At 47.1% G+C, this 18,638-nt stretch overlaps 1 protein-coding gene across 1 annotated transcript in view; it reads left to right on the plus strand.

The window, feature by feature from the left end:
• Nucleotides 1–18,638, plus strand: part of VWA5B1 (von Willebrand factor A domain containing 5B1) — a 67,017-nt gene that overhangs the window by 10,572 nt on the left and 37,807 nt on the right. The window contains exons 2-8 of the mRNA XM_088671760.1: nt 3,993–4,152; nt 5,328–5,486; nt 6,903–7,125; nt 7,842–7,987; nt 8,707–8,838; nt 9,370–9,494; nt 15,331–15,507. Coding sequence (XP_088527886.1) covers nt 4,014–4,152; nt 5,328–5,486; nt 6,903–7,125; nt 7,842–7,987; nt 8,707–8,838; nt 9,370–9,494; nt 15,331–15,507 — 1,101 coding nt within the window. The 5' untranslated portion in view covers nt 3,993–4,013. The remainder of the gene's footprint in view (nt 1–3,992; nt 4,153–5,327; nt 5,487–6,902; nt 7,126–7,841; nt 7,988–8,706; nt 8,839–9,369; nt 9,495–15,330; nt 15,508–18,638) is intronic.

Consider the following 18,638-nt stretch of genomic DNA (forward strand, 5'->3'; position numbering starts at 1 on the left):
TAAACTAGTGTTTGTGGATGGCTGACGAACGCCAGCATACTTTGAGCCTTGCTACACTTCAGAGCTGTGCAACTTGAACCACAGAATTCCAGGGTGCCTCAACCAATCCACAAGCCAGTAGCTGCGGCTGAAGTCTGTTCTCGTTCTACTCTGGCCTCCTGCAGACTTGCAAAGATCCACAGACGCATTTCCTCAGCTTGCAAAGCCTGGTGCCGTGCCTATGTGATTGGCTGAGCTCTGGCTGTCGTTTCCCTTAGCAACCTTCTTCCCCAGCTGTGCTTCCGTCCACACCATTCCAGCTGTTTTGGCTTGCCAGCATCTACAGAAGACCCCCTCCCCTGCTTACTTTGCAGCAGTGCATGATTTTTACACAGATCTTTTCTGACGCACAATAGATTCTTGGATGGTCTCTTGGCAAGCTGCAAGTTGGGAAAGAAGGTCCAGCCGCCGTCTGGGCAGACCTCAGGAGAAGCCATCTCCACCATGACTATGGGGACTGAGCTCTGTCTCTTCCCCTTCCCTTCTTTGCCCAGCTTAATAATAATAGTCATTAAGCAGGCATCTGTTTGCACAAAGCATCTTTGGATTATTTATTTAGTTGCTTCCATTTATGAGTCTCTTCCCATAAAATATCTTGAAGCGATTTCACAGTGAAAGCACCTTTGTCAACAACAAGAACTAGTCCATATGTGAAAACCATGGGATATATTCAAGCATTAGCTCAAAGTGAAGCTGAAATTTCAAAATCAACCTGCACATTATAGATTTAAGCATTTCTTTGAGAACCCTCTATACTTTTCGAGCATAGGGATGAATTGCAATGATCAATGCAGATCGCCATGTGTTGCCCTTTCAGCTCGGTCTTCTGCTTTCTGTTCACATACGCGAGAAAATGATTTTGAGTGCTCCAATATCTCTTTTCGGAGTGAATAAAGTCATGTTTTCCCTTGAAGTACCATTGTGTGCAACAGAACTTGCACATCATCCTCTTGAAACTGAAGCACCTTGACCTTGTGTTTTTAGTGTTCCTAAATGCTTGACTTTGCAGCATACAGAACTCCTCAATTCCTCTTCCGGTGCATATTCTCCAGAGCAGTGTTTCCCAACCTTTGGTCTTCAGCTGTCTTCAGACTACAATTCCCACCATCCATGACCACTGGCCTCGCTAGCTAGGGATGATGGGAGTTGTAGTCCAAAAACAGCCAGAGACCCAGGGTTGGGAAACACTGCTCCAGAATGACCCTAAGAGTCAATCTTCAGTGGCTGACTCAACTTCTTTCACTCTGATTTGCTCCCATCAACACAAAGAGTGATAAAACTTCTTCTCAGTGGCAAGAAAGTTCTCCTTTCAATCTGATAAGGCAGCTCCAGGGTTTGGGGGCCAGAGACCCTGCTGGAATCCTGATATGGAAATAGTAATGGGTCTTTTACTCTCCCTCCCATAACCTTTGACTACTACACCTCTGTCTGCATTGCACAAAAACAGGCTATGGGTTCATTTAGCTCTGTATTGCCTGCAGCGGCTGCTATTGGCTCTTTAGGGCAGTGATGGCGAACCTATGACACGCGTGTCAGACGTGACACGCAGAGCCCTCACTGCTGGCACACAACCCATCGGCCCATTTGCACTGTTGTTGTTGTCCCCCCCCCATTTGTTCTCCCACTCCTCCGACCTGTCTCCTACAGCTTTTCTCAGCTGTTGCTGGTAGCCACAGATTGGTTTTTTAACCCTTTCTGTGCTGTTTTTTCCTGGCGCTTTGGCAGACTACCATATGATTGGGTGTAACAGCGTTCGTTTTTTAACCCGTTCTGTGCTGGGTTTTTTGGCACTTTGGCAAACTATGTCGGTGCTGTGTGTTAGTTCTAGCGAAGGTATTATTCGTCATTTATTTCATTTATTCCCCCCCCCAAAAAAAATTTTGTCCAGGGACTGTCCCCTGGGAAATGGGGACGTCTGGTAACCATAATCTAAGGGAGCTGTTAGTCCTGTTAACTAGGGTTTGTACCACTCAAGAATGCAGGATGGGGTCCTACATTCCTACATTCTCTTTTGTGACCTGAGCTTACTTTTCGTGAAAAGTTTGCATGTCGGAGATAAAAGTTTAGAATTCTAAATGAAGCTAAATTTCCAGAGCTGGAGAGTTTTGATCAAGGGAACCATGCAAAGTTGATTACCGCCTCTGCCAAATCCCAAAGTAGCGCAATCCCAGAATGAGCGTATTATATGAATTTTCTCACCAGTAATTGGTTTTTTTTAAAACCAGCAACAGGCATAGTTAATGGTAGCGCTTAATTAAAACTACCATATTTTCCTCTCTAGTACACTTCAGTGCCTCTGGGGCATAATTATTTCACAATCAGCAGGAAACAAAATTAAAACCATGGGCTCAGTGTAGAACTTTATATAGCGCTTTATTCCCCATAGCCTGGCCTCACGGGCAAAGATCCTAAACATGTTTGCTCAGAAGTAATTAAGTCCCATTCGGCTCCATGAGGCTTACTGCTCCCTGGAAAGTGCATTTAGGATTGAAACTGTCAATCAGGAAACGTTTTTCTATTTGAGGTGTGTTAAAGTAGCTCTTGCCTCTCTGGGCTACTGGCCCTTTACTTAGTTGTTTCCTAATTTCAGACATTACCGGTACTTGGTAACGTTCACACCATTTGATGTGTTTAATTGGTGATTTCCTGATCTAAATCAAGAAAGAAAGGCTGGAATGTCTGTGTGACTGAGCTGCACAGTTAATCTTTTTATCGAGTCTGTGGCATTTTATGGATTGTATTTTTTTTTTTTGCTGATACCATCCTGGTGGATCATATTTTAACGAATTATGGAATTGACTGGGGTGATATCGTTTTATTGTCATTTGCTTAAAGGTGTCACTGGAAGCAACCTGCAATTTGAAATGCCAAACAGGCTGATCCCAAACCCTCCAATTGCCCCTGTTTTCCAGGAACAGCCCCAGATTTACAGAAGTCATTGCAGTTTCTGATTTGATCCTGGGGTGCCCCATTTTTTCTTAGGAGTTGTTCCTATTTTCATTGGAGAAATGTTGGAGGGTATGGTAAGGTAAAGGTAAAGGTCCCGCTGACCATTAGGTCCAGTCGCAGATGACTCTGGGGTTGCACGCTCGTCTCGCTCTATAGGCCGAGGGAGCCGGCGCTTGTCCGCAGGCAGCTTCTGGGTCATGTGGCCAGTATGACTAAGCCGCTTCTGGCAAACCAGAGCAGTGCACGGAAACACCACTTACCTTCCCGCTGGAGTGGTACCTATTTATCTACTTGCACTTGACGTGCTTTCAAACTGCTAGGTTGGCAGGAGCAGGGACTGAGCAACGGGAGCTCACCCTGTTGCGGGGATTCGAACTGCCGACCTTCTGATCAGCAAGCCCTAGGCTCTGTGGTTTAGACCACAGCGCCACTCGCGTCCCTGAGGGTATGGTAGGACATCCTTATTTTCATCGGAGAAACGTCAGAGGGTATGGAGTTAAGCAACCCTTGAGACAAGGCGATAAGTAACTAGACAACCGTTAGAAGACATCTGAAGGCAGCCCCATATAGTTTTATTATGTTTTTTTTAAATAAATGTTGGAAGCTGCCTAGAGTGGCTGGGGCAACCCAGTCAGATGGGTGGGGTATAATTTTTCTATTATTATTATTATTATTATTATTATTTAGGGTGTCCCTATTTTCATTGTAGAAATGTTGGCGGGTATGAAACCACCAATCAGGAAACACATCCAGAATGGAGGTTTCAAGATGCTGACTGGATGGGCCATTGGCCTGGCCTAGCACCTGTCATGAAGGAGTGATTCTGTAAGCAAGTATTTCTGGGTGGCGTCCCTCAGGCAGGTGTTAACAATTGGTCCCCCAAGCGGGAGCAGGTGATGGGGCTCCCAGCATTCCTCAGCCCATATAAATCTTTGAGTTAACTTGCCAAGAAAAAAAGCTAACAATCTGACTGTCACTGTGGTTTCCCCCCTCCCCCACTCCAGTCTGGAGAGCCGATTGGCACCATGCCGGGGCTCATCAACCGGATGACCAACTCTGCTCTCCCTCTCGCGGCCTCTGAGGTGACCTCTTGTGTCAGCGGCTATGCCTTTGGGATGACGGCCTCTCTCACCTACAGCAACTCAGAGACCCACCCCTTTGAAGGTAAGGGACAGAGGGAATGTGCACCCATGCTTGTATTCAAGCCTTATTAATCTGTCTCAGGTGATAAGTGGGAGAGGCTTCCTAAAGAGTCTAAGGAGGTAACCCTCTCTGAGGAGAACCACAGCAAGGCGTCCTGCAGTTTGCCACCTGCCCCATCCCTGTAAGCACACCTGGTGTTAGTGGTGACGTCCAGGAACCCAGCTGATTCAGACCCTGGAATCTCATGTGGCTAAATAAGCTAAGATGCTGCTGATCCAGCAAGCAACATGCCCCATGGGCCCCTGTGCCTAGGACTGGGGTGGACGCAACTTCAGTGCGGCAAGCAGAATGTTTCTTTGCGCTGGGCAACCAAACAGGAACTCTTTCAGCTGGGCTGGGCATGATCGGTCTGTCCATGCTGGTACTAGCGCCTCCACGACCTAAGTGACAGAGGGAGTGTCAGCAACAGTAGACCAGGCTAGGGGTGGGGTGTTTCCTGGGATGCTGAACTAGGGGTAGGTTGTAGTTGTGCAGGTGGCGGATCCAGCACTGAAGGTGAGACTGGCATAGCTGCCAAGTCTCCCGTTTTCCCCGGGAAATCCCCGTTTTTCCAGCTGTTCCCAGCTGAAAAAACAGATTTTTTTGTTTTTTCCTGGTTTATTCTGGCGCGGCGGCCATTTTGGAACTGGGCGGAGCATGCTCAGAAGCGACTTTTGATGCTGCTCTGCCCAGTTCCAAAATGGCTGCAGTGCGACTTCTGGCGTGGCGGCCATTTTGGAACTGGGCAAAGCAGCATCAAAAGTCACTTCTGAGCATGCTCCACCCAGTTCCAAAATGGCAGCAGTGCTACTTCCGGTCTGCTATTTCCGGCCCGGTGCCTTATTTCTCTGACAGCAACTTGGCAGGAATGGAGACTGGTGCAGGAGCTGATAGGAAAGGGACCACAGAGCTTCCCTAGGGTCATCTGTGGGTAACTCTTCCAACTCCTCCCATCTCATCCTGGTTTGACCAGCCCCTCCAAGACATCTCCGTGGGACTCAGAACATTGGCCTGGGATGTTGCCCGAGGAGAAAGTCCCTAGGGTCAGATTTGGTTCCCAGGTGTGAGGTTCCTTGCCTTAGCCACCCCCAGCCCCAATGACCTTTGACCCCAGGCATAAGCATTATGTCTCCTGAAAGGATGCTTCCCATTGGCAGGGCTCTTTGTCTACCCATTGGATGAATACACAACTGTGGTTGGCTTTGAGGCGATGGTTTCCGAACGGGTTGTGACCGTGCAAATCAAAGACAAGGCCAGAATTGACGACTGCTACGTCGACTGCTGCAGCCTCCCCAATGGCAGGGCACCGGACGAAGGTGGTGAGATAATTATTTGTGAGGAAAATACAACCACATCTAAGATGGTAGCGACTCTTGGTGAGGGTGTAGGCCCTCTGGGCCACTAGGTGGCAGAGTGGCAGCCGAGAGCCACCCTTATCTGGAAAGTGGCAAAAACAGCGTTCTGCCACTTTTCTAAGGGAAAAAAAGTTTTAAAAGCTAAGGAGGGGGAACAGAATACCTTTGGCCACCTTGAAAGGTCAAGTAAAGTAAACAGCAAACCCCTCCTGAAAACTGAAGAGAACTTTCTCTTCCCCCTGCCACTCCCCAATCTGATAGTGCCCCAGACCTGTGCAGGGTAGAATTCCTTTACACAGAGAGTTATTCATTTGTGTCATTCATGAATCGCTTCCCATAAGGCATCCCAAAGCAATTTAAGAATGAAAATATCAGCAAGCAGTACATACATTCAAAGCAAACAAATAATCAAGTCCAATACACATACAGACTAGGATCAAAATGGGTATACTGTACTGAAATTGTTTTATTGAAATATATTGCTTTGGTTTTTGCGTTATTCTTAATATTGTCATTTTTCATAAGCTGCTCAGACACTTTTTCATAGCGAATGATGATGTGGCGTACCAAAATGCATATAGTAAGATAATGTGTGTGCATTAAAAGGAGGATATTAATGAAAACTGCGTACAAAAATGTTGTATATTAGGCTGAAATTGCTTGGCAAAAATGTGTATATTAGGCAAGAACTATGTCTATTTGGCAGCGGCGTAGCAAGCTGCTCCAACACCTGGGGCGGCAAATTGCCATGCACCGAGCGGGCTTTTTACCTGGAGTTAGGAGCTGGAGGTGTGCGGCTTTGGAGTCGCTTGGGGGGGTGGAGATACCCCGCTACGTAACACGCATGCGCCACCCCCCTGGCGACTCCAAAGCCGCGCACCTCCAGCTCCAGGTAGAAAGCCTGCTCGGCGCGACGGGGGGGGGGTGCCACTTGGCGTCCCCACCGCTGTTCTTCTAAGCCGAGCCTCCAGTCTCCCGGTTAAAAAATCACCTTCTCAATCCGGCCCATGGACAGTTTGGGAATCAGCATGTTTTTACATGAGTAGAATGTGTCCTTTTATTTAAAAATGCATCTCTGGGTTATTTGTGGGGCCTGCCTGGTGTTTTTACATGAGTAGAATGTGTACTTTTATTTAAAATGCATCTCTGGGTTATTTGTGGGCATAGGAATTCGTTCATCCCCCCCCCCAAAAAAATAGTCTGGCCCACCACATGGTCTTAAGGATGGTGGACTGGCCCACAGCTGAAAAAGGTTGCTGACCCCTGAGTTTGAACTTCTGAAAACTAGACTGTGGCAACCCTTATGGAGAGAGGTGGGTGGGGTTGCTGGGGATATGGATGTTTTGACGTTTTGTCATTTCTTTTCTTTTTACACAGGACGTATTGTGCTAGATGAGGATTTGGAGAGGATCGTCTTTGTGGCCAATTTGGGCATCGTTCCTCCTCAGGAAAATGTCTCCATCTGCATCAGTACCTCCTCAGAGCTGCAGACCCTTCCCAGTGGGGCTGTGAGGGTCCTCCTTCCAGCTGTGTGTGTCCCTAAGGTCCCCCAGAATAGCACAGATGCTGCTGCCACCCTCTCTGGACACCACCTTCGATTGTAAGGGACCGACACGGAATATTGCTCTTGATGGGGTTAGCTAGCGCTACAAGAGGGAGGGAGGGAGATACAATATTGCCACATCCTAGGGCAAAGCTGCCAAGACTTTAAAGCAGGCATCCCCAAACTTCGGCCCTCCAGATGTTTTGGACTACAATTCCCATCTTCCCCGACCACTGGTCCTGTTAGCTAGGGATCATGGGAGTTGTAGGCCAAAACATCTGGAGGGCCGCAGTTTGGGGATGCCTGCTTTAAAGCATGGTCTGAAGGGACACTATGGCAGAGTCACCTGGGAGCCTCGTGTGTGCCTCTTAAGCTACATGCACAGCATACCCTGAATGCCCTATGATACCCCTTTCCACAGTCATGGCTTCCCCCAAGGAATTCTGGGAGCTCCGGTTTGTTAAAGGTGCAGAGAGCTGTTCAGAGACCCCTATTCCCCTCGCAAAGCTACAGTTTTCAGAGTGGTTTGACAATCAATCCCTCTTCACAGGGAACTCTGGGAATTGTAGCTCTGCGAGGGGAATAGATCGCTCTCCATGCTATCTAAAGACTTTTGCTTCTGCTTTTAAGGGAAGCCCAGATTGTTCAAGACTCGAAAATACAGGGAGGATTTTGGATGGGGATTTCGAAGTCCTTTCGATGGTTTAGATGGGCCTGTGCACAAGCTGAAAGTTGCATTTTGGCATTCCCTATACAATTTCCCTCCTCCTTAGCAGAGACAGACACTACTGTGGTACTGCTACTCCGGATCAGCCTGGAAAATTCTGTCTGGCTCGGCTTTTGGAAACGGAGGCGACGAATCCTACTGAGTATGAGTTTAGCTTCTACCTGGAGATCAGAGGACCATGCTTACTTGCAGGTAAGTCTATATAAAAGAGAGCAGGGATGGGAACATTTTTGAACATCCACCTGGTATGGAACTACAACCCCTATCAGCCCCCAGACAACATGGACAATGGTCAGAGATGATGGGAGATGATGGCAGATGGCACTCTTTGACCAGTACAGATACTCTGTTGCTGAGCTATGGCCCTTTCCCTTGCTCATAGTCAAACTACTAGACTATGGTTTCGTGCATGGTGTTGGTGCAAGGGATAAAAACTAAGGCTGCTACACTTCACACCAACTTTTTCTGCTGCCCGGCTGGAAGCTAAGCCATTGTCTGGCTTAGCACTATGTCCAGACCTAGGCTTATGGTTTGTTTCCCCTCGAACAAACCATGAGTACTAAGCAAAGAATAAACCTTGGTTCACAGCTCATGTTTTTGTTTGGAAATAAACCAACGACACATAATGCTAAGCCAGACCATGGCTCCTATTGCGGCAAAAGTCGGGGAGGAGTGAAGCAGGCATGACTTCTGTAACATGCACCGGCACATAGTTCAGTTTGAGTTTAGTATAGTTTACCCTTCAGTAGGGCTTGAACTGCAAGCAAGGCTACAGCCAACATGTTGAAAACGTTTTGTTGAAAAGTAGCAGTATTAAAATCAATTACCATCCTGCTTTTTAGCGTAGCATTCAAAGCAGCAGTGCATGAGTTTGCTGTTACTTACAATTATATGCTGGCTTCCCCAACTAGGAGTTGAAAGCCCGACGCACGAGATCCGCGCAGATGCCGCTCCTTCAGCCAGATCTGCCAAGAGCATTGTGATCACACTGGCCAATAAACATACTTTTGACCGACCCGTGGAGATCCTGATCCATCCAAGCGGTAGGTGGGCCATGCTTGCTGTCTCTTGACTTCTGGGGCCTCCCCATCCCAGAGATCCCTCCTTATTTGTTTAGACAGTGCAAGAAACATGACATATTGAATATGCTTCACCTAACCAGGGACAGTCAATAGTTTCTGGCCCCTGGTAAATTGCCAATCCAATCTTGCCTCTGCATTTGTCATTTGGGGGCGTGACTTGTTAAAAATGTACCTTGCACCTACTCACTCCCAAGGAGAGCTGAACCTGGCAGGACAGCTTACTCTATGGTCTTAACCCCTTCATGCATTACTTGGACTTAAGCATGTTGGTTATATGAGGTTGGTTATCCCACACTTTGTACAGTAGACTAGTTTATTACAGACACTCTACCCATCTTCCTGTCTCCTCCGGCTGAAAAAAGCACACACACCCTGTTCTCGGTGCCCCCAGCTCCTGTTGACGGTGGATCTCAAAGTTCTAGAAAAATCACAAAGTAGATCCCCCAAACCTGAACCTCTTCTTTTTCTCTCCCAATCTCCCTGCGGTTCCAGAGCCTCACATGCCCCATGTTTTAATGGAAGAGGGTGACATGTCCCCAGCGGAATATGAGCAGCACCTGAAGGGGCGGAATGACTTCATTAAAGGGACGAAGAAAGATGCAAGTGCCGAGAGAAAGGTGAGGGGCAGAAGAGCGAGCCAGTCTTCCCTCCATTTTCTATGCCAGCCTCACATAGCTACAGTTCTCAGAGTTCCCTGGGAGCACCGGCGGAGGAAGAGGAGTGTGGGGGGGTGCGCCCCGCCCCAGGCAGCACAATCCCAGTGAGGTGCCATCGCGGCTGCCCAGCTGCCCACGCTGGGCGCCACACCCCCACAGGCACCGCCCCCGCCCCAGGACGTGCGCCAGCCCCGCCCCCGGTCCCGGAGCATGAAGTTCCAACACTGCCTGGGAGGAGAGAGATTGACTCTTAAACCACTCTGAGAGCAGCCAGCGATAAGCATGGTTTGCACCCATAATGGTGGTGTGCAGTTTGGCCCAAATTCATTGAGGAAATGAGGTTTGGATGGGTATTGATAGTTTTCATTACTATTTGTGGAGCTTAGCTGCAGCCCTCAGTATGTTGATGGGCTCTAACCCCCATCAACTTTGAACATTGGTCACACTAGCTTGGCTGGTTCTACAACCTGGAGGGCCCATAGGCTCACTACTTCTGCTGATAGCTCCCTCCGTTGGTTAGAGTGCAGTGCTGAGAACGCCAAGGTTGCAGGTTTGAACCCCGTATGGGTCCCTTCCAACTACAATTCTATGATCCAGGTACATCATGTTCTGGGGCAGCATGCCTCTGAATTCCTGGTGGGGAAATAATAGGGGAGGGATGTTTTCCCCCAGGTGTTGCCTGTGACTTCCATGAAACATCTGGTTGGTCACTATAGAAAGCAGGATGCTACACTAGTAGCCAAAATTGTGGAACCTTTTAGAAAAAACGTATTTCCAAGGTTTGATGGCTCAAAAGACCTAATTGGCTGTCTTTACACAGTCATGCTCATTGGCTACATTTAAATGAATATCAACCTACTGAATATCAACCTAAGCAAGTTGTGCTTCCTTTTTCTGGTTATTTGGCTATAACATTTGATAGAATACAGATAATTGAACAAACCTTGTTGCATTACATTCTTCATTAAATTATATTTCCATTGATACATATTATTATTGTATTACTCCAAAAGAAAGTGGTGTTATGAACCACCAAACCTCGGAAATACACTTGTCCCAAAAGGTTTCCACAATTTTGGCCACTAGTGTAGGTCTTTGCACTTCTGTGGCTGCAAAGAAAGGGAATAGAGAAAAGATTTTCTCCCTCTCTCCATAGTATTAGAACTCAAGAGACCTCTAAGAATGAGGCAGAATGTTGGGAGGTTCAGGATACACAAAAGAAAAGACTTCTTCATACAGCAATACCTCAGGTTGCGTTCGCTGTAGGTTGCATATTTTCGGGTTAAGTACTCGGCAGACCCAGAAGTGTTTACTTCTGGTTTCCACCACGCACGCTTGCGCAGAAGCGTTCTGCATGCTTCGCACATGTGCAGAAGTGTTCTGTGTGCTGTGCGTGTGCGCAGAAGCGCTCTATCGGCGCTCTGCGCATGCGCTAAAGCACCAGTCAGGTTGAATATTTTTCGGGGTGCGAACAGCACCCCGGAATGGATTGTGTACTCAACCCGAGGTACCACTGTACAGTTAACTTATGGGACCTGCCCAACATGGTAGTGACAGCCAGCAACTTGGATATTTATGGAAGATAATGCTATGAATGGCTACTAGCCTCAGTGGCTATGTCAGAGGCAGGATGCCTTTAAGTGCCAGTGGCTGGGAATCATGGGTGGGGAGAGTTGTTGTTGTGCAGGGTTTCCATTGGGGCACCTGATTGGTAGTGTGAGAACAGGATGCTGAACGGGATGGGCCTTTTGCTTGATCCAACAGGTGAGGTCCCTGCAGCCTGGAGGTGCACAAATGTGTCCCCCATCTTCAAAAAGGGTGGGGGAGAGGACCCAGGAAACGATCAACCTATCAGTTTGAATTCAGTATCGAGAAAGGTCCTAGAACAGATAATTAAACAGTCTGTGAGCACTTAGAAAAAGATGCTGTGATTACTAAGACCCAGCATGGGTTTCTCAAAAACAGGTCATGCCAGATGAATCTTTTTTGCTTTTGTTTTTTGATAGAGTTTCTAACTTGGTGGATCATGGGGATACTGTGGATGTAGCGTATCTTGATTTTAGTAAGGCTTTTGACAAAGTCTCCCATTATATTATGGAGGAATAGCTACGGTAGGGAAATCAATGTGCATTGAATAGGAAAAGCAATCCTATTACACTCAGCAGCTTGTAGGGGTGCCCAGTTGAAGATATCCAAGAAATCAGCAAATGGAGCGATTTCTGGTGGCAAACAGCCTCCACAAGACTCTGCTGGAGTTCCTTCCTTTCCTTAAAATATTAAGTTTCAGAATGTCGGTAGGAAATTGTAATTAAGCTCCTGTCTTTGGCGTGTTATGCAAATACTCGTTAGCTAGTGGGATTATGTGGGACAAACATCCTGAGGAGGCAGTGGGCAACTAATGAGCTTTTGTTAGTTTATACCATAATTGGATAATGGGTTGAGGGTGTTAATAAGAACCCATGCAAATGTCTTTCCCAATTCAAAGCACAGGGGGACTCAGATGATTAAGCAAAAACACATTTTATTCTTGGCAGAGCACTATTGAGTTCCAAACCAAGGCTAGCCGTGCTGGAAGTGTTTGCCTACACTCTTCAGCCAAAAGAAGACTCTGAGACCAACTCACTAAAATCAATAATAAGAGAGGCCCCAGGGGCGTAGCCAGGATCAAAACTAGGGGGGGGGGGCAAGCCATGGTCGTTCAGGGGCGGGGCCAAGGCACGGAAGGGGAGGGGCCACAAAGTGGGCGGGGCTAAAGGGCCGGCGGGCCTGATGACATTGTGGCGGTGGCAGCAGCGGCCACCTTGTGCTTCTGGGGCTGGTAGCGTTGGCGGCTACCCTGCTTGGCTGGAGAGGACGGGAGGGTCGGGCAGGCGAGAGGGGGTGGCAGGGCGGGCGAGGGCGAGGCAAGACACGGCCGCAGCCACGACAGCTCCGAGGCGTTGCTGCATATCAGCATATTTCAACCATGGTTCAAGCCCCACCTTAGGAAAAAAATCCTGCATTGCAGGGGGTTGGACTAGATGACCCTTGTGGTCCCTTCCAACTACAATTCTATGATTCTATTGATATATTACCATAGCATATGCATCATTCTGCTTTCTTGAATTGTCCTACTCCTAGGCATAGCATCCAACTCCTAGAGGCCTAGGTGCCCCCCCCCAATTACTGGTAAATACCGTATTTGAAAGAGTCATCCCCCCATGTTGATGGGCTTTCTATGTGGGGCTTATCTGCCCCCCCGTATTTTATTAAGGATGGAAGAGGGAGGGAAGGAAGGAAGAAATAGAGAGAGAGATAACTCATATTTGTGGGTGTCTCTGGATGACGCTGTGATGCTGGAACTCTGCATGTACAGGAGCCTTGTAAGCAGCTTTCTCTCTGCTTGATTTACAGCAGGCACGTCCAACAGGTAGATTGTGATCTACCAGTAGATCACTGGATGTCTGTGGTAGATCACTGGTAGGTCACTGGCACCCCTAAAAAAAGCTCACCCAAAATTTTCCTCCTCCCTCAAAAAAGTTGAACTATGACCTGAAGCCCTAAACAAAAATGGGCCTCCCTCCCTCCTAAAAGAAGCTCAACAAGTTTGACCTAAACCCCAAAAAACAGGGCTTCCCTTCCTTTAAAAAAAACTCAACAGCTTTGACCTGAACCCCCCAAAAGGGGGTAGATCACCCCCAGTTTTAAACTCTGAGTAGATCAGAGTCTCTTGGGAGGTGGCCACCCCTGATTTACAGTATACAGATGCAGGAGGAGGGGCAGACTGGAACACCAATGCTTTTTATAAACATCACTGTGTCTGTCAAAGCTACAGCCCCCCCTTTCTTATTCACTTCTTTTTAGCCTTGCAGAGCCACCTTAGTCAAATTGAATCCTCTGAGTCTGCACCCTCATTAAATCGCCAATAGAACTCTTAATGCTCCTGAATGCTCATTAACAACTCCCACTTAAGAACAATAGGGTGAAATGGTCAGCTATCGAATATTGCCTGGGGATATATGCTCCATTGTCTTAACTGCTTAACTACTGGTAGCCACTTTGCTTTATTTATTTGATGTGTTTTTGTTACTGCTGTGTCCCCCCCCCCCAAGCAAGAGGAGACTTAGCTGCTCTTGCTAAAGCAAAGCCCTTTCCACTTCAGTTTTTGGAGGGGAAAAGTGCTGGTTATGGTCTGTAAAATACATTAATTTTTTTGCTTCTAGGGGGGGGGCAACTGCCCCCTCCTGCCCCCCCTGCCTACGCCCATGAGAGGCCCTGCCCTTAGACGTGGCACAAGAGGAAAATTAGGGTTGCAACACAGCCGGAATTTCCCATACATAGCTGGGATTTGGCCCTTGTCTGGGCGGAAATCGCTGAAATGTCTGGGAAAATCTGGACGTATGGCAACTCATGTCGGAAGTGTAGATTTTGGCGAATTCCCTTAAAAATAGCTCAAAACTTTTTTTTTCACACTCTGCAAAACAAAGCTCAACAATGTTGGCCAAAAAGGCAGGATGGAAAGGCTCAACTTTGCAAAAAAAAAAAAGTGAGTTTAACTTTTCTGTCCGGATTTTCACTTTTTGAAATATGGAAACCCTAGGAGGGACTGAGGAGGAAAAGTGAATTATGGCACTAGTTCTTGGTTACAAAGCTCTTATAATGGCCATTAAATTATAAACAGTTTAAGGAAGAGGAGAGGAGCCCCATATCACTGGCTTCTCAACTGGGCTGATGAAATGTTCTGCTTCTCTTCTCTCTCTCTTGCAGCCTGATGGAATGGTTGCTACCAAGTGGCCAGTGAGAGAGGAAGTAGTTTGATGGGTACATCCATATCGGTCATGACACAAGACATCCTATTAAACAAATCCCACCGTTATTTCCTTTTAAAAGTGCAGATAAATGTTTTCATATCGTCATGCAGTTCTGATATCTTCATAACGTCTCATCATTGTTTTTTCGCGGGGTGTGGTGGGGGGAGCGGGTATTTATATAATGAAAAGTTGAAGACAAATGGAGAGAAGCAATGACACATTTCATTGGATGTGATTACATAGATAATTATCTCAATCAATCCGTTAGGAATCATGTTAATACAAAGAATCACAAAAGACACACACATCACACACACACACACACACACACACCCCACATATACACATACAGAGAGAATGAGGAGTTAATGGGAAAAAGTGTGTAGAAATAAAACTAATAACAGTAATGGCATTGAAATAGGGTATATAAGATAAAGAACAGCATAGAAAAAAGAAAAAGAGAAGGGAAAGGGAGAATATGTGTATCCTCTCCCTCCCTCTCTCTCTCCCTCCCTCCCTCCCTCTCTCTTTCTCTGGAAAGGTATAAAGACCACTGAGAAAAAGGGCTCACCCCACATTTCCTTGACCCCTGTTTTGATCATATTGTATACTGATTAATTTCCCCAGCTTTTCTCGTTGTTCCACAGCTGTACCTTGCCACAATCTTATCTTACCCACTGAATGGAAGCTTGGTTAAGCAAAATCTCTCTTTGGATGTTCCACACACCTGGTACGATCCAGTGAGTAAGACCAGATCTTCACAAGGCACAGCCACGGAACAAGAAAAGTTCTCAGGCTGGGGGGAATTGGTCAGTTCACAGTAAGATCAAAATGCAGGCCAAGCGAAAGTGTGGATGAACCCTAGGTTCTAATGGGAAGTGCTATCTTCAGCTCCATGATTCTAATTTATGAAAAGGACCCGCCGTTCTAAGAAATTAAACTGGCTTGCTTGTTTTTAAATGAAAGACAACAACAGCCTGTACAGATTTTCTTGTTGGTTGTTGCAGACAGAAATCATCAGGAAGCGGCTCCACAAGGACATCCCTCACCACCCAGTGATCATGTTGAACTTCTGTCCTGATCTGAGGACGGTCCAACCCAACCTCAGGAAGAGCCACGGAGAATTCATCTTTCTCGTGGACCGCAGTGGGAGTATGAGTGGTGTGAACATCAACCGTGTCAAGGTGTGCATGGCTACATGATTCTTGCATGTAGAGTGGGAAGGGCATTTGTCCGTGAATGCCTTCTAGTTTCACTGGGCAATTGGGTAGAAAATTGAGTTGCCACACGATGCAATGCTCAACAGGTGCCCTCTGGTGACACAGTTTTCCATGCTTGAAGTTAATGCAGAGTGTGTGGAAAGGAGCATGGGGCAGTTAATGGCAGGGAGCAGGCAACCTTCTGACAACCATTTCCCTTAAAAGCAAACAATGGCCCTGTGTCCCCCACCCAGGTAAGTACCGTAAGCAAGCAAGCAAGCATTATCGAAGTTCAAAGATGCTTTCTCGACTGGTGTAAATACTTAGAGGGTGCAAAACAGGGATGGTGAAGGGAGGGTGGCCTGGGGAGAAGAGGAGGGTGTGTGTGACCTGGAGGGCTAGATGGAGCGAATTGGAGAGCCACATTGCCCCCTGGGCCTGGGGCTCCCTAGCTGTACCTTAGACAATTGTGCTTGAGTCTTTTTTAAAAGACTCAGCAGAGCAAAGTCTTTTCCTTTTATTGAAATCCAATTCAGTTTCAAACAAACCCCAGTTACCATTTTATTACTTTCTGCCACACACCCCAATTTCTTTTATCTTCTCCCCCAGCATGTACCATCCTTCAGATCAATCCATTCAGAGACTGCAGCAGCATCGACTAGTAAAGGCTAATCAAACTTCCTGCATTTTTCTTTCCCTGAGAGCCACCAGATTTATTCAGAGATAAGAAAGGAAGGGAAGCTGAAAACATGAACAAACACACAGGGAGATCTTGGTGGCCCTGTTTGCACCTCACTGTGTCCCCGGCCCCGTTCTCATGGCGACGGCTGATAGCTGCGGCCTCAAGCGATTGCTTTTATTAAAATGTGTTTGTGTTTAGTTTTGCTACTTTATTATATCGTTATCATGCTTTTCGGACAGTTTCAGGTGGAATTTCCTGAAAATGTAGAGCTTATCCACACAGATTCCACCCCCCATTCCATTCTCCCTCCTTGATTTTGGAGAGAAGCCAGCTACATTTTTTTTATTCAGTTCTGCAAAACTGGTAAAATTTATCGATAAACAGCAGGTTTTCCAGGAGAAAGCCATGGGGCAAGGACAAAACCGCTCAGACCTATGCTTTCTAAGCATGGGACAAGTGCATACCCTCCAACACGTTGCAGCAGAAAACCGGGATTCCTGTTTTCTGGGGCATGTTATCGTGCAAGTCACATGGCCTGCACAAGACCCCCAAAATGGGATGTCCCAATTTAATCAGGACAGTTTAGGGATATGCAAGTGCAAATCTGGATTAGCTCTGTAACTATGTTGGCCTGTGCCATTGGGCTGGGAATGGTGTACAGTTAAGCAAAATCTGTGCTGATGAATGGATGCACATTTAAATCAGGCATGTACTGTTGAATGGGAGGTGATGCACAGTTAAGCCAAGCCTGTGCTGTTAAATGGGCTCTGTGCTGCTGTTTAAAGGGGGAGTAAAATGAAATTAAGGGACGCAGGTGGCGCTGTGGGTTAAACCACAGAGCCTAGGGCTTGCTGATCGGAAGGTTGGTGGTTTGAATCCCCGTGACGGGGTGAGCTCCCGTTATTTGGTCCCAGCTTCTGCCAACCTAGCAGTTCGAAAGCACATCAAAGTGCAAGTAGATAAATAGGTACCACTCTGGCGGGAAGGTAAACCACATTTCCGTGTGCTGCTCTGGTTCGCCAGAAGCGGCTTTGTCATGCTGGCCACATGACCTGGAAGCTGTACGCCGGCTCCCTCGGCCAATAATGCGAGATGAGCGCCACAACCCTAGAGGCGGTCATGACTGGACCTAATGGTCGGGGGTCCCTTTACCTTTAAAATGAAATTAAACCAGGTCTGCATTGCTGAATGGGAGGTGATGCACAGTTAAACTGGCTGTGTGCTGTTGAATGCACGGTTAAGCCAGGTCTGTGTTGGGGAATAAAATTAAACCAGGTCTGCATTGTTGGATGGGAAGTGAGGCACAGCTAAGCCAGGAATGAGAAACAAGGCTGAAGTTCATGTGTTGCACAGGCATTGAACCAGCGATGCAGGCATCACAAAACTTTCAGATATTTAAAAGTTGCGTATTCTTTTCACTTTTGGAGAGCATAAGCAGCGTGCTCATATGATTGCTGGCCTTCTCAGAAAGCAGAAATATAAATTGGGGGGGGATCAAAATGCTTTGTTTTATCCCCTGTTATCAGCATATTCCTGTCATCCCCCTCCCCACCTCACCCACCCCAGCTAGGAAAATGGAGGGTGAAGTGCTGCAGCTATTTACTCTCCTTTGAAGTGGTGACTCATCATCAGTGCATCAATCCCTCATTCAAGACACAGGGAGGGAGGTCTCCTTTTCCTTGTCCTTCATTCAGCTAAGTGACTTCTTAATTATTCTTCAGGGATTCTGCTCTGTCATCCTGACAATGGCATATAATGTTGTTTAATGTGCTCCTTCAGCCACAGCTGAGCACTCTCGATAGCTCTTCCATGCTGGCCAAAGTCAAAGCGGGTGGAATAGTTTTCGGCTTTGGCACTCGCTCGGTCCTCTTGCCAAGCGGCACACTGGAAGCGGCATTTATGTGACTGAACAAATGAAAAATGGGAGGTTTCCTGATTGGGAAACCCCTACCGTACGGAGAACAGGGGTCTCTGTCTGTTGTGAATATGCGTGTGCTTAGGGTGTGGCTCTGTGTTGTGGTGTTTTTCTTGCTTTCTCTCTGAATGTGGTGTATAACAGGGGTGGCCAACTCCCAAGAGACTGAGATCTACTCAGAGTTAAAAACTGGCCGTGATCTACCCCCTTTTGGGGGGTTCAGGTCAAAGTTGTTGAGCTTTTTTTATGAAGGAAAGCCCTGTTTTTTAGGGGTTCAGGTCACAGTTGTTGAGCTTTTAGGGAGGAGGAAAGTCACTTTTTAAGGGGGTGCAGGGCAAAAATGTGAGCTTTTTTTAGGGGAGACAAAGTTGTTGAGCTTCTTTGGGGGGAGCCAGTGATCTGCCAGTGATCTACCACAGACGTCCAGTGATCTACCGGTAGATCACGATCTACCTGTTGGACATGCCTGGTGTATACTAACCATAGCTCCCTCAGTCATTTTCTGCTGCACTTGGAGAA

The sequence above is a fragment of the Zootoca vivipara genome, chromosome 6, assembly GCF_965207765.1.
Source record: "Zootoca vivipara chromosome 6, rZooViv2.hap1.1, whole genome shotgun sequence".
Taxonomy (NCBI): domain Eukaryota; kingdom Metazoa; phylum Chordata; class Lepidosauria; order Squamata; family Lacertidae; genus Zootoca; species Zootoca vivipara.